Below are 15062 nucleotides of genomic sequence, written 5' to 3'. Positions count from 1 at the left end.
GCGAGCTGGGTGGTACCTCACCCTATCAAACCAAAGCTATAAAAATTGATACCAGTTTGCTTTCAGCATTTTACTTGAAACAGTTACTGGCGGCTGCTCTCCAAAATCTCGTGGCAGTGGATACCATCATAAATGCATTGCTGAATGATAAATATTAGTTAAAGAATTTGCTTCACAATCTATCTAAAATAGATAAGTATCAACTATACACATCACTTTGTTCAAATTTTGGCTGGTAATTACAAATGTAATGCTAACTATAATTTGGAATATCTAGATTGTCCTAAAAGACATGCATTTTTTTCAGTCATTGATAGCTTTATAATCGCATCTATACTATTGAAACTTTACATAAAACTTGAAATTTTCAACTATTTATATACAAACGAAACTGTAGTAGTTGAGAAACTACAAAATGGTATTACACCAAATATTGCCAATTCAAACGTTTTATTTTTTTTCAATTCTCTAAAACAAAATAACAAGCATGAATATATCCAAATAGAATAAAGCTGAATTTGTTTTCTTCTGAATCAGTATGACTTCCTTACACAATACCTTATCCAAATATATTGCCAAATCAAATAACATTGAGTTTGGAACCCTTCGGATCGATATGACATCCTCAACACAAAACCTTAACTTAAGTATTGCTTAATCAACTAACATCGCGTTTAGAATCCTCTAGATCGATATGGCATCCTCGACGCAAAGACTTATCCTAAATGCGTTTTGAAATCCGCTGCAACGATATGACATCATCAACAAAAATCTTACCAAAGATGTTTCCAAAATCAAACTACATTGACTTAGAATCTTCTAAATCGATATAACATCATAAACACAAAGGCTTACCCTAGATATATATCCAAAATGTTGTCAAAGCAATCAAGATTGTGTTTCTGAATCCTCTGAAACGATATGACATCCCCAACACAGTGTCTTACTCAGGATATTGCCAAATCAACTAACATTTAATATTAAATCATCTCGATCGATGTGACATCCTTGACGTAGGGTCTTACCCTGAATGCTGTCAATTTAATAAACATTGCGATGTTATCCGTTGGATCAATATGACATTCTCAAAGCAAATTTTGCCTCTAAATCTTGTCACATCAACTGACATAGTGTTTATAATCCTCTTGATCGATAGAACATACTCAACGCAAAGTCTTACCTTACATCTTGCCAAATCAATTAACACTGAGCCCGGAATCCTCTCGATCGATATGATATTCTGGACGCAAAGTTTTCCCTCAATTTAAAATCCACGAACGTTGAGTTTGAAATCCTCTTGAATGATATGACTAACTAAACCAAAAGCCTTACCCTAGGTAATGCCAAATCAATTAAAATGGAATTTCGAATTCTCTGGATAGATATGACATCATCAACGCAAAGTCTTACCTTAGATAAAGCCAAATCAACTCATTGAATTTGGAGTGCTTTTAATGGCTATGACATCCTCAATGCAAATCCTTACCCTAAATATTGCCAAATCAAATAACATTGAATTTGGAATCCTCCGTATCGATATGACATCTTCCCCATTGTAGGTGGATGACAAAATTGACTGTTGTTCTGAATCAATCCAATAAATTCGTTTTCCGAATATATCTGCCTCCAGAGTAAGTGGTGACACTAAATATTTGGAATAAATCGTGTGTCGGCTCATTCCCATTAAGTCTGAACGTTCTATTTTAGGATGTTTTCCATTATCTGACCAAAAGAGATACCTGCAATAAACTTATTTTGAAAGTTTTTTGGTTAGTTAGAATTAAACACTTAACTTAAACATGGAATCGTCATTATTGGGATATGTTAATCATCTGAAACACATTTTTACCTATTTTACCAATCTCTTAAAGCAGGTCATAGTAATATCTATAACCTGCCAATTTATTCAAAAGTATAACGTATCAAAGTTCGAAAACATTAGTTATATCCAGTTTTATTGGCATCGATTTTCTACAATCTATTGCCATTTTCTGCACGAACTCTCTTTCGAAAGACTATGAGAAGTCTTCCTCCGTCAGTTCGTCCGGCCGTCTACAATTTTGGATCCTGCAATTACTCAAAACGTATTCAAACTAGGTTCATAAAACTTGGTATCTAAATAGAGGGCAATATGTAGATTATGCCGGTACATACGTATGCTTGAAGGTCAAAGTTCAAGGTAACTATTGAAGGTCAAGTAAAAATTGTTTCCGCTCCATAACTGTTATAGGCATTGATGGATTATTTTAGTACTGCAAATGTTGCCAACTACCGCAAGGGACGCACACTAACAAAGTTTTCGCCGGTAGGGAACTTCTGTATTGCCACTGCAATGCTCGGACACTTGTTATCCTAACCTTTATGCGATGATGACCAAAATGATAATATGAAATATTTTACTTTCTATTTACTCCCTCTAGGTATTGACAACATGTATATATAAGAAATCAAATTATTTGGTTTGGACTAAACTGAATGGAATGGTTTTATTATAATCTTATCTAACAATACTTTCCAATATAATGACATTTGGTATGAGGAGAGACGTAATAATTACCCTTCAAGTGGGTCAACTGTTAAACCATCAGGTTTATCAAGATGAATATCAGCAATAATTTTATAATAATCCATATCGATCTTGCTTTTCTGACCAGGTGCTGCTACAATCCATCGAAACACTGTATCTGTCCAGTACACCGTGTGCGACAGCCAATCAACTGCTACTTGAATATTCCCTCTTGACACTCCAACGTGCATATGTTTAAATTCCATGTTGCTCATATTCAGATCTTTACTGTAACCAATTCCAACCACTATTGACCTATTTAATAATATATATCGTGTATAATCGAAAATTGAAACTGAACTGGAAAACGATATTGTTGTAGTAATATTGAGCAAAACATTTTCGAAAATAAAAGACAATCAAATCAAGAGTAGCAGCCGCTGACTAAAACACAACCCCATAAAAAGAAGCCCGATAACAAAGGGGTGGGACAAACACAGAATGAAATAGACAATTTTAAAGTAATATAAATTTACCACTAGACCAAAACACCAAAACGAAGGTAGGCAGTAGCACACTGCCTTAAAATGGTTAGTCTTGCATAAAACTAATTTTGCCGAATTCATGGAGGAAACGTGCACAAATGGACTATCATGCGTGCGATTTTGGTGAACGTTTATGGCAAATATAACTAAGTTTTCCAATAAATACAGCTCCTGGTTTCAATGTCAAAATCTCAGTCGTATTGAATAAGTTTAAAAATTATGAATATTATGTTCTTAATATTTTTTAAATATTTTGGTTGCCAATTTTGTTAGAAATCTTCGAACGTCGCCATTTTCTCTGAACTTAAATATAAAAAGGGTTATGAACTGTCATGTTTTTACAAATATTTAAATATTTGATTTAGAAAAAAATGTTTTATGCAAGACTAGTGATAACAAACGTATGTTTCGTGAAATAATATCTGCGCTAATCAATTCCCCTAAATTCTACAGATGTTGCTACACGCAAGAAATGTCAATTTATCATACAGTGGCACAAAACACTATTGTAGAGTAAATACTGTTTATTATACAAGCAATTGTAGCCTTAACTCCCATTATTTTCAAAAGGAAAATGGCTTTGCAAACAAACTTTGTACCCGCTGAATTAATCCAAAGCACACTCGAAGTGAGCATGTTTACTTGCAGAGATCAGGGTTCGATTCTTGCGTTCGGCTAATATCCCGACGGCCGACTAGTTTTTACTTAAATTGGTACAGTTTCCAGCAGTATCAGTCTAGACTGGCTCAGCTTGAAATATGTTGTTCCAACTATTCCAGATGGGGACTCCCGTCGACTATCAACGTTAAAGAAGAATCATTACCTTTACTGTTACTTTAAAGAAAGTAGATTTGAGAATGGCATTTACCTCAGATGATAGTCATACATATAAATACATTTTGTTCTGTAATCCACATCAATACTGAGGAAGTGAGAATTGGGGTTTGAAAGGTTAATACCAGGAACACGACCCGAGAAATTCTCATAACCTGGATATATCGGTAGATGGCGCAGTTTAACTTTCGTTCGCTGAAAACCACCATATCTGTTTGATATGGTAAATATCAGACCATGCTCTACAACAACAAATACAACAGTGTTTCATTTAAGAGTTATATATTCTACAGATTTTATACATACTGCTTATAACTATTCGGTTTTAACATGCTTACAAGTACTTATTAATCCTTCTACATTAGAGGAAATGTCATTGAGATTTAACATAATTACTAGTGCTCATCATTTCTTTTCTGTTAAATGAAAAAGTCATTTAGATTACTGTGTAAACATATCTAACGTTCATCATTTTATTTTGGTGACAAAAATTTTCCAATACTACTGACAAGATATTAATAATAAACCAGAACAACAACTACAGATGATACTAAACACTTTTATGCATGTGACGCCATAATGATAAAATAATAGTTGCGCTTTTTTTAAAATTTGTCTGTATTAGTTTTTGAATTGACTTGAAAATCTTTTTGAAATGTGATACACGTAAGATAATATGTCATGTTGCTGCAAATGTGTTAGACAATTTTATTGTTGATGCGACACGGAAATCTCCTTTTACCGTTTAATTAATCCTAGGGGTCTATTCAAAGAGAGAGCATTAATGCGTAATATGTATAAATCCAATTGGAAAACTGGATTTTAATCTTACCTTTTGGCCAAGAACTTTTGACTGCACTTTGACCATAACACCAAGCATACATCCCGATCACAAGAAGAGCAGCTGTGTACCTATCCATGTGCGTCAGGTATCCCATAAAGCGATTTGAAAAGTCTTTTAAGCCGGGTTAAGTATTTCTTTCACTGACTTCCACTTCTTTTTCCTGTTCTAATATTTCTTCTCAATATGTCTTTTATATCTTTCTTTCATTTTCCTTTTTTCGGTAGGGTACAGCTTCACACTCTGGAGTATAGTCGTACTGTATTAAATCAGCATGTGTGCGGGAAGCTAGTTCTCATGTCATATAAACACAGTATATAGGCCAGAGAAAGAGACCTAGAACAGAATTTTCAAATCTGTTTATTAATAATATGAGTTTTGGAAAAATGAAGTTTCATTTTCTTCCTTCAAATTTCAAGTACAAATCTTTAGTATGTACGCGGAGACAGACTTAAACACAACACATTTACAAAGATTTGGCAAAACGCTTGATACGGAATAAACGTTATTTATAAACAATAAAAATATCATACTTTAACCCTTACCTTGCTAAATTTCTATAATGAGCTTGTCCATCTTTCGATTTGGACAGTACCATTAACTGTTAAAAGGAGCTTTTACCAAAAGATAGTGACTGAATGGCAAACAGTGCAGATCATGGTTAGACTGCACGGAGGAGCAGGCTGATCGTGTCCAGCATGATAAGGGTTAATTCCTAGAGAATCTAGTAATTTTACTGCATGTAAATTTTGTTTACTTCGATTTTATGTATTATGTAAAGCACGACATGAAAGATATGATGGAATTTACCGCTAACTGCTTAGAATAGTTTATTGAATCATGCTAATATCTTTCTGAAAATTTAAGGTTGTAAGAGAATAGATGCGGCAATATTTACACATTTGTTCATAAGAAAATAATTTTACACGACATTAAACAAGAACATACTTTTATGTCAATGTTAACACATGTAATTTTTCTTCTAGTTTTAACGTTTTTATATAATACATGTAAGCGCTTGTAAATTACGTTTATCAGTTTGCCAATACACAGAAGTACTGCGTAAAAGTGAAAATGCAATATAAGCTAGATATTAACATGGAAAGGGTATTAGCTTTCATAACTGACATAAAACTGTTATCTGAATTAAAAGAGAGGCAATTTAAAAACTTGCATGTGTTTTTGCTTTATTTTAGATAAAATGTAACTAGAAATTAGATAATGTTGAGTTTTGTTCAATTTTAACTCCTTAGTATGCGATTCGATTTAGCCCAACCCAGTCTTAGTAAGAAAAAGTAAACATGAAACTATTAACCCTTTATCCCATAGATACTCATTTTAACTCCTCTATACATAACTTCATAGATATTCATTTTAACTCCTATACACACTACCCCATAGATACTCGTTTTATCACATTTTACTACACTGATTGTTTAAATGCAAAATATCAATAAAATATATCAGCAACGAAGCCCACAAAAGGATATTTGTGATGTTTAAACTGTTAATAAAAGATTAATTTCAGAAAAACTTGTGGTTATAGTTGTAATTTATTGGTAATTTTCACTTTTAATTCAGATGGCATTTCCTGAAAATAACATTGACTTTATATATAATAAGAGAGAGCTATTGACGGATGGAAAAGTACACTGGTGACCCAAAAATATGTTATTGTTTGCATACTAACATTCTACTATGGCAAATTATGTAAAAGTGAGACATTAAATTGAAGTTGAAAGGTGAGGTACCATAACAACTATTAAAATCCATAGATAACTTGTCAACATTATGGAATTTATGCTAATTGACCTGGACCCCATGGACGTGTGTTTATTGTGCACAGCTGTCAAAACAAAGCAATTAGGGTGTTGTTTGCATCATTTTTGATTATATATGTTGATCAACAAACTTTTATAGAAAGTGTCTTTGATCAATGCTTCTTATCAAAATATTACGTAATTAATTAATTTTATGATTTATGAAGTTTTGTAAGTTTGATCCAAGTGTAGATTTTAATGATTGATTAGATGAGTTTGTTTAGTTTGAAAATCCCTTAATATAAACCTTTCTAGTCTTTCATTACCATCAATTAACTCCCTGAGGCCGATATCGTAACATACCTGCTGCGGCGGGATAAGAATTACCACCTGACGTCGAAGAACATTATCTAACCTTATCATAATCACACTCGCATACAGTCAGTTGAAATCATGCAGGGAAACATTATTAGCTTGGGTGTAAATTAAAATATACTTAAATATTCGAAGTTTGAACAAATAGTTTTATATCCAATTTCACTTCGAAATATTCACAATTTTAACACACCTGCGTTGCATAGATATTTGAACATTAAAGTCCAATAAATAGAAATGCATCATTAACAATGAATATTTACATCAGCGTTACGCGAAATTTACACCCGTTTTTGTGTGAATATCAATGATTTATTTTGATGTTTAATCTATTTCTAAACATGTAAACAAATGTTGTGTGTCACGCGATGAGACAGTTAAGTTGTAATATTTACATCCATCTTTGAATAATTATTAAATTTACAAACATGCGTTTATTTACATATATATATATATATATATATATATATATATATATATATATATATATATATATATATATATATATATATATATATATATATATATATATATATATATTTGTATTTTATGAAACATGCTTTGTTGTGTTATTTTTATCCATTTGTATCGTATGTGATGTAAGTGTACCAATATTTCAGCCTTCTAAAACTTTAAATTTTCCGACCATTCATTTGTCTGATAATGGAATCGCATCGTCGGAATCATCATCCGTCGGAATTGATATTTCAGAATCAGCATGATGATAAATAAATATTTTCTTCATTTTAAGAAAGATCTCTGACCGACGACATTATTTTACTCTTTTGAAATACAGTATGAACGAAACACAGCGGAGATCGTCTTTTTATTTCATTTACATAACCGCATATTTACAGACATTTGTTTAACAAGGGAACTAATTATTAGCACAACTAGTAATTATTACATCAAAGAAATAATAGCCAGTATGCAAAGTAATTTTGCTTTTGTCAAGATTATCAAACATTAACAAGTACTTATCACAATCATCATGATCTCGGTGCCGCGACTTCCTGGGCAGTCCTGATAACACGCGTATAGTCTCATATCGACGCTACAGGGGTAGAAAATATAACGTCTATAGTCGCATTTCGGCCCCAGGGAGTTAAAAAATTGTCCATTTGTAATTGTAAAAATATTTCTTTTATTTTATCACATGCTGAAAACAGCTAAATTATAGATATATTGTAAGGTCTTAGGATTGTAGCTTTTTATTTTGAAAAATACTTATCACAAAATTATGAAAAATATACCATAAGAAAGAAAACTTTAGTTAATTCTAAACATAAATTATGTTAGATACTAAATGGTTTAAATAAGTATTCATAGAAATATGTTGCTCTGAGTAACACATTTATAAAGTTTCCTATAACATGTATGGAGATAGTGTACAGATGATGTTTTTGAGTGTATCGGTTATCAATATTCAACACTATTGTACCTATATGGAGTAAAGGGTTAAAGCCACTTATCCTTACAGAGATACAAATTTGTGTAAGATTTAAAAAAACCCATAGCAACTTAAGGGAGAAAAGTAACCGTCTTCTATAAACAAGGTCCTTTTCTGTGTTAGGGGTGTTTTCTTTCTGTGTGGGGGTGGGGGTGGGGAGGAGAACTGGAGCTGGTTGATAACATGATAAGATATGTTATATTTTGCATAAGTTCCCCAAATGACTGAATGTTGGGTTAGCAGTTTTGACTTGCAGAAATATGCGTATGATTTTACTTTCACATAATGATATGCTATTTTATCAGCATACTTCGTTTAAATGCATTTCATTTCGTGAATGCATATGAATTTCCTTAATCAGATATGGTTAAAAACATTTTAATTTATAATCACTAACCTGTGCAAGTTAAATATATCAGTTATCTTTATTTTCTTATTTTCGTACCACTTTGTATTAGAGGTTTTAATTCATTCATAAGCCCGATTTTAAAGAAATGATGAGAAATTTTCAATACTCAAGTGTACAAATCTATGGGAAAATTCAGTATTGGCACTACATTGGAATGAGTGTCATGGTAAATTGCACACAAAAGCTCTCATTCTTACTTCTCAGCTATGAGAGATTATTCTTTATATTATTGTTTATATTTCTATATTTTTTTTATATTTTTCATTTTATTTTTAGGTTTAACGCCGTTTTTCAACATTACACTCATTATGTAACGGCAGGCAATTGACCTAAGCTATGTTCCAGGATTCTCTTCCAGTACAAACCTGTTCTCCGCAAGCAAATGCCAACTTCCTCACATGAATTAGAGGTGGGGGACGATTGATTTCAGACAAAATGTCTTTTATCAAATCGCCACGAAGAACATAAGACTCGCCCGGAAATCGAAATAACGACACGCAATCTGTAGATGTGTGCTCTTTCTCTACTTAGCTGAGTGGACGGGCGTCAACTATGATAAGTAAGAATAATCAAAGTACTGACAGTACAGAGAGGCTGGCTACCGCAAAAGACTAATTAACTGTGTGGGAAAACTGTTTGCAAAATCTGAAATATTATGTATTTTCTGTATCAAATTACGGCGAACATAGGGTACTGTTAAGATGTTTCATCTTAATTAATTTGAGAAAGGTAGTGTTAGTATATTACGGACTATATATGTGAAAAACACATAGTGTTTGCCTCATTTGGGATAACACAATTAGTGAGACAAGCAGAACGTAATTCTCACTTGGGAATCTGACAAAATATAGATGTGTTAAAACTTATAACATAAAAGACAAAATGAACAACGAATTCAAAGGAACACAATTGGGCACCGTCTTGTAACCGTCTACGGCAAAAATGCTATTGGTAAATTTAAACCGTTTATGCTGCTTTTTGTATCCTTTGGTTCCACCATGGTTCCAAAGTCAAATTATGGTGAACTAAATGCCAACGTAATAAATCCCTATAAACAGATATACATATACTTAGCACAGTAAGGTAGGAAAAACGTACTTTTATTATGAGTCGCGTATAGCCTAAAATATAACACGGAAAAAAAACTAAATAATATAAGGAAATCTAACAATAGATTATGCCTGGGGAAAACTCCATTACTTTTTATTTGCACCATTTATTTCGATGTTTCTAACACCATGAAAGTTGTTGACAAAATTGTAATTGCAAGATTTAAGTGCGTTAGTTTCTGCTTAAAATAGACTATCCGACAGTTTAAAAATAACCTTGTTTGCATGCATGATGTAACAGTCTATATAAAAGTTAATGAACAAGCAGTGTGTCGTTACGCCAGCTTGATAAAGAAACGCGTAGTAAGTTTGAATGTGTAATTAGCAACGCCTTTATAAAGATCTGTCTTTTCTTTCTTTTTTCTTTTTATTTATTTATTTATTTATTTATTTATTTATTTTTGCTTTCAAATATATTTAAAAAAACCATGATTATGAAATGGGTGAAATATAGATTTATTGGAACAAGTAAGTTTAACAATGGTAAGAATGATATACAGCACGGAACTATTTGAACTGCGCATTAAGGTATTGGACCCGTAAATGAGTACCTCCTTTTTGAAGAGTATACAATTCCTACCATAAACCTACTTTGACTGCAATTTTCAGGGGGTCGTAGATTTAAGCCCATTTGAGACAAAGATATTTTTTCTAAATTTTCCTTTTTTTCCCTAGTAAATGTTTACTTCTTTCAAGACTTATTATGGATGTATTGAATAAAAGTGGAAACATTTCATTTTATAAGCGATTTCTTGCTGTTCAAAATGAATTTACCTCTGAATAAGGAGGGGTAGATTTAGACATCTTTAAAAAATACTGAGTAACATGCGGTAAAAGTTCTCTATTCTGCAGTCATTACTTAGATTACATATTGTGGAAGAAGAGCAGGTAGGTTTTACTTCAGCCCAAAGGTTATTTTTAAATGAAGTGAGAAAAATTCAAAACAGACCCAAAGGATTCGACCTTATTTTTTCCATGTTGGAGTTAAAATTCTGTCTCATTAAATCTGTTAACTTAAAGCACCCTAAAAAAAGATATTTACCGTTTTATTTTGTGTTTTATAATTGTTTAACAATAGTTTGATGTTTCTTTTATCAAAATTAATGCTGTAATGAATTATCTGCAAACGTTTTAGATGACCATCACATTGAAATTTGTCTCTACTTGAGCTTGAGGAAATACCATAAATATATAAAATTTACAAAAAACGGCGCGGTAAAAGTTGTTTAAAATTTGCAACAAAGTGGGGAACATGGTCAACTTTAAGAATATACAATGTACCATGCAAATGCCATTTTTAAACATTATTATTAGGGGTCCAATACCTTAAAATTTGTTTTTGTTGTCAGTCTCAGCAGTCTTTGTGACTTTCTATTTGTAGTAATAATAAGTCTAGCGAACAAGTTCGTCAGCCTAAATTTTTCATAAATATGAACTACAATCATGACACATTCAAGACCTGAATGTATTTGAATCATTGGTATGTGATAACGCGGATATTTTGACTGCTTTTACCTCACTCGCTACAATGTAGCCCTTTCCCATTAGAATGTTTTTTTTTTAATTTTTTTTTCTGCATATTTGAAGCTTATTGTTGAAAAAAACATATTCTGATTCATGCATTGACATATAATATATGAACCAACCTAGCTTTGTTACGATAATTGCATTAACGCCATATTTTGTAAGGCAGAAAACTAGAAAAGCTGAGGAAACGAAACAAATGGGTAACCAAATAATCTATCATTATATGAAACCAGCACCCTTAAATGTTATACACGTAGTTATGAATTAACCTACTTATATGAGTGAAATATAATTATCAGATTAATTATATTTTCTTTTGCCGTTATTTTCGTGAGAATATGTAACTTTTATTTTATGCTACCTAATGAAATACTGTATTCTATCAGTTAAATATTTTCATATTTCATCACTCACCCTGTGAAAATATGAAATCTATATTTTCACACTGTGAGAGATATAGCTCCGCCCCCCTCATTACATTGTGTGTGAATTTTAAATTATTTGCTTAAAACAGGTTGAAAATTGTAGCCGCACTTTGTTCTTTATAGTATATTTCTCGATTCAAATTATTTTACTTAAAGAGAATTTCATACCGTTATGCAGCAAAAAATAAAACAAAATGGAGCTTTATGTTGCATGCGTCTTTATAACGTCACAGCACGTCTGACGTCATGTCTGTTTACGCGCGTTTGTTTCCCGCGCTGAGATTAAAATAGTTGCAAAATGCACATCTCAGCGTAATTGAGCATAAAATAAAAAAGAAAGTTTGTTTGTTTTTCGTGAATGTAGAATATATCTCACCTCGTAGTGAGAAAATTTTCAGATTTTCACTCGCGCTACGCGCTCGTGAAAATATTTGAAATTTTCTCACGTCTCAGTGAGATATATTCCATATTCACTCAAAACAAACAAATATCCTCTATGTATTTTTCTACAAATTTATTTCATATGCATAAGCAACTTTAATGCAAAGTTATTTATTGATAGTGGCGAGTATTTGTTTGCTATTTTGGGGTTGGTGCGTCTTGAGACATCACAACTGGTACGACCTCTTAAATACTCAAGATTATAACGTTCATAATGTGACCCGAAGCAAACGTTTTTTCGAGGTACCTACTGCGTGAAGACCAAACGTGCCACACGAGGACATGTTTGAATGTACGGATGAGTAATAATTTAATTTGTAGTTATTTGTTTGCAAACATCTAGAATGGTAGAGGGCAAAGGCAAGTTGTCTTATTCACTCGACCACGGCGGGAAGTAAAGCAACTTGACCGCGGGAATCAAAACCCCCTTGACAACGTACACACGATATAATGTCAATGGCATACGCCTCGCATATATATTAACATAACTCATGTCACCCTTACTATTAAACTTTTTAAAATCTGTTTTAAAAACAAACACGCGCACGCAAACGCACACAAAACGCACACGCCCACCAACACGCACGCGCACACACACACACGTACGCACGCACGCACGCACATACACACGTACACACACATATACACACACATAAGCAGACAGAGAGAGAGAGAGAGAGAGAGAGAGAGAGAGAGAGACAGACAGACAGACAGACAGACAGAGAAAACAGAGAGACTGAAACAGTAAAACACTAAATAATACAAAAGCACTATTGGAACTTAGAGAATTATTGGTAAGGTTTCATATATATTTTATAAAAAATACCACTTTCTTCCTACACATACATATACAATGCTAAATTGCAATGTTTCGTACATTTAAATGACATAGATATTAATGATTTAATTTCAATATCGCTTCCTGTTTCCTACGTTGAATTCATTCAGTTATAAGGAGACAAGGTTATACGACTCTAATGACAGTTTATAGTTATGTTTATGATCATGGTTTGTCTTGAAAGCTTCTGTATCATTTTATTGTTGTTTATTTTGTGTTTCTAAAATTTGTTTTCTCAGAAAGTATTCACTCCGCTGTTTAAACTTAACTATGAAATGTTTTATTGTTTATATGGTAACAGGAAGATTTGGCCACTGAATTTCATTTTTCTAATTTTCACATTTTGATCTAGCAAAAGCGTTTTTATTATTCGAAATAATACATATACTATTTACTGTTCCAATAACAACAGGCAACTTTAGCTATATCATTTTTATAGTATTATACATTGTTTTTATTATCCTAATGCTTTATGTAAATTTAGACTTTTGTTTAATTGATGGGAGGCCAGTTTAGCCATGGCATTTATATTGATCAGATAATTACATTTAAAGATACAATGCTATAAAACATTTAAAGTTCTGAAGTTACAGCAAAATGCAGCCCACATTTTGTTTTGAAATTATTATAGACTAATGTAGCCACAAAAATCAATTGTCTGGTAGGCCTAGAACATTAATATTTATGAAGTGTTGAAACATTTGATGCTTGACGTTTGAAACAAATCTTAAAAGAACTAATTTCAAAGCTGCGCGTATCTGTCATAGAAAATTACTACAAAAAAAAAAAAAAAACAAAAAAAAAAAACAGAAAAAACAACAACAACAAATGAAAACACAAGAAATAGACGAAGAATAAAAACTGATTTTTAAATTATTGTGAGAAGGTTTTCTTCTGCGACAACTACATGTGAGAAATTAAAGAGCGAAGTATATTTACCTGCAGAAAGCAATCTATAAATCCAAATATAAACAACACAGCTTTATCGTTTACCTTTCAACAAGAATTCACGCTCTAATGTTCATGCTCAAACTTTTAATTAGATTCAATAAAATATATTATAGAAAGGAGCTTGTTTATCTGAAAGCTGTATGTAAACAATTTCACGGAGTATTGCCCTTTGCATATTATCCGAGGGGTGTTCAAAAAGTAATGTCACTTGCATCGGTTCTCCTATACTGCAAATGTTCTCATCATTTTGACTTGCTCTGTTCTTAAAAATACTCTCCCCGTCAGCCTGAATATACTTTTTGAGCCAGTCGATTCACTTTTGGAAGCATTATTCATACCCTTCTATGGGAACACCTATCAGATACTGATAAACAGCACACCCGATGGCATATCTCTATTTGTTTCTCTTTCCAGACAGACGATATTTAAGTTTGGGAAACAGAAAATAGTCGCAGGGGGCTAGGTCCGGCGGAAACGGATGGTGTGGAAGGACGGTAAACTTCCCTAACTCCAAAATCTCGGTCACAATGCGTACATTGTGAGCGGGTGCATTATCATGCAAAATCGGAGGTACTTAGGTCCTGTTTCCGGGCGGCGACTTTTGTAACAGTTCTTCAATTGTCTTAGAACAACGTTTTTATAGAATTTTCCTGTGACCGTACTGTCTTCTGGCACCGGAATTTGAATGACTGGATCCTTATGAATGAAAACCATTATATACAAAACCTTCTTCACCGTTCGTATTCGTTTGGCAATACCCGGGCGTCTCGCATTTATGGTGGCCCAAATTCGGTTGGAACACTTCCGCTTTGGTTCAAAATAATAAATCAAGGTCTCATCAGCAGTAACTATATTGTCAAAGATCTTTTTGTGTATTTTATGTACATGGTCAGAAGTTTTTTCGCCGATGTTACACGGGTCCTCTTTTGTTCATTTGTTAACAAATGGGGCATCCATCTTTCATCTATGTTTTCTATGTTTTAGGTGTTTCTTCAAACATTCCATGAACTCGTGCTAACGACAAGTTTGTAATTCGGGGCAAATGCCTTAC

General features: G+C 32.7%; 1 protein-coding gene across 15 annotated transcripts in view; it reads right to left on the bottom strand.

Moving 5' to 3' along the window:
* Positions 1-14156, bottom strand: part of LOC123541703 (low-density lipoprotein receptor-related protein 1-like) — a 113027-nt gene extending 98871 nt beyond the window's left edge. For 10 of the 15 annotated variants that reach the window (XR_008368547.1, XR_008368549.1, XR_008368546.1 and 7 more), the window contains exons 1-5: positions 14000-14155; positions 4718-4969; positions 3920-4127; positions 2558-2821; positions 1487-1739 (exon numbers count right to left, since the gene is read on the bottom strand). Coding sequence is in view for 9 of the 15 variants with exons in the window: in XM_053530926.1 (XP_053386901.1) it covers positions 1487-1739; positions 2558-2821; positions 3920-4127; positions 4718-4823 (831 nt within the window). In the remaining 6 variants the exon portion in view is untranslated. Of the gene's footprint in view, positions 1-1486; positions 1750-2557; positions 2822-3919; positions 4128-4717; positions 5063-13999 lie in introns of those variants that run through there. The other 5 variants (XR_008368551.1, XM_053530930.1, XM_053530928.1 and 2 more) reach the window with 3 other exon arrangements.
* Positions 14157-15062: the final 906 nt, after the last annotated feature.

The sequence above is a fragment of the Mercenaria mercenaria genome, chromosome 19 (genome assembly GCF_021730395.1).
Source record: "Mercenaria mercenaria strain notata chromosome 19, MADL_Memer_1, whole genome shotgun sequence".
NCBI lineage: Eukaryota > Metazoa > Mollusca > Bivalvia > Venerida > Veneridae > Mercenaria > Mercenaria mercenaria.
This window is presented reverse-complemented; position numbering and strand designations above follow the sequence as displayed.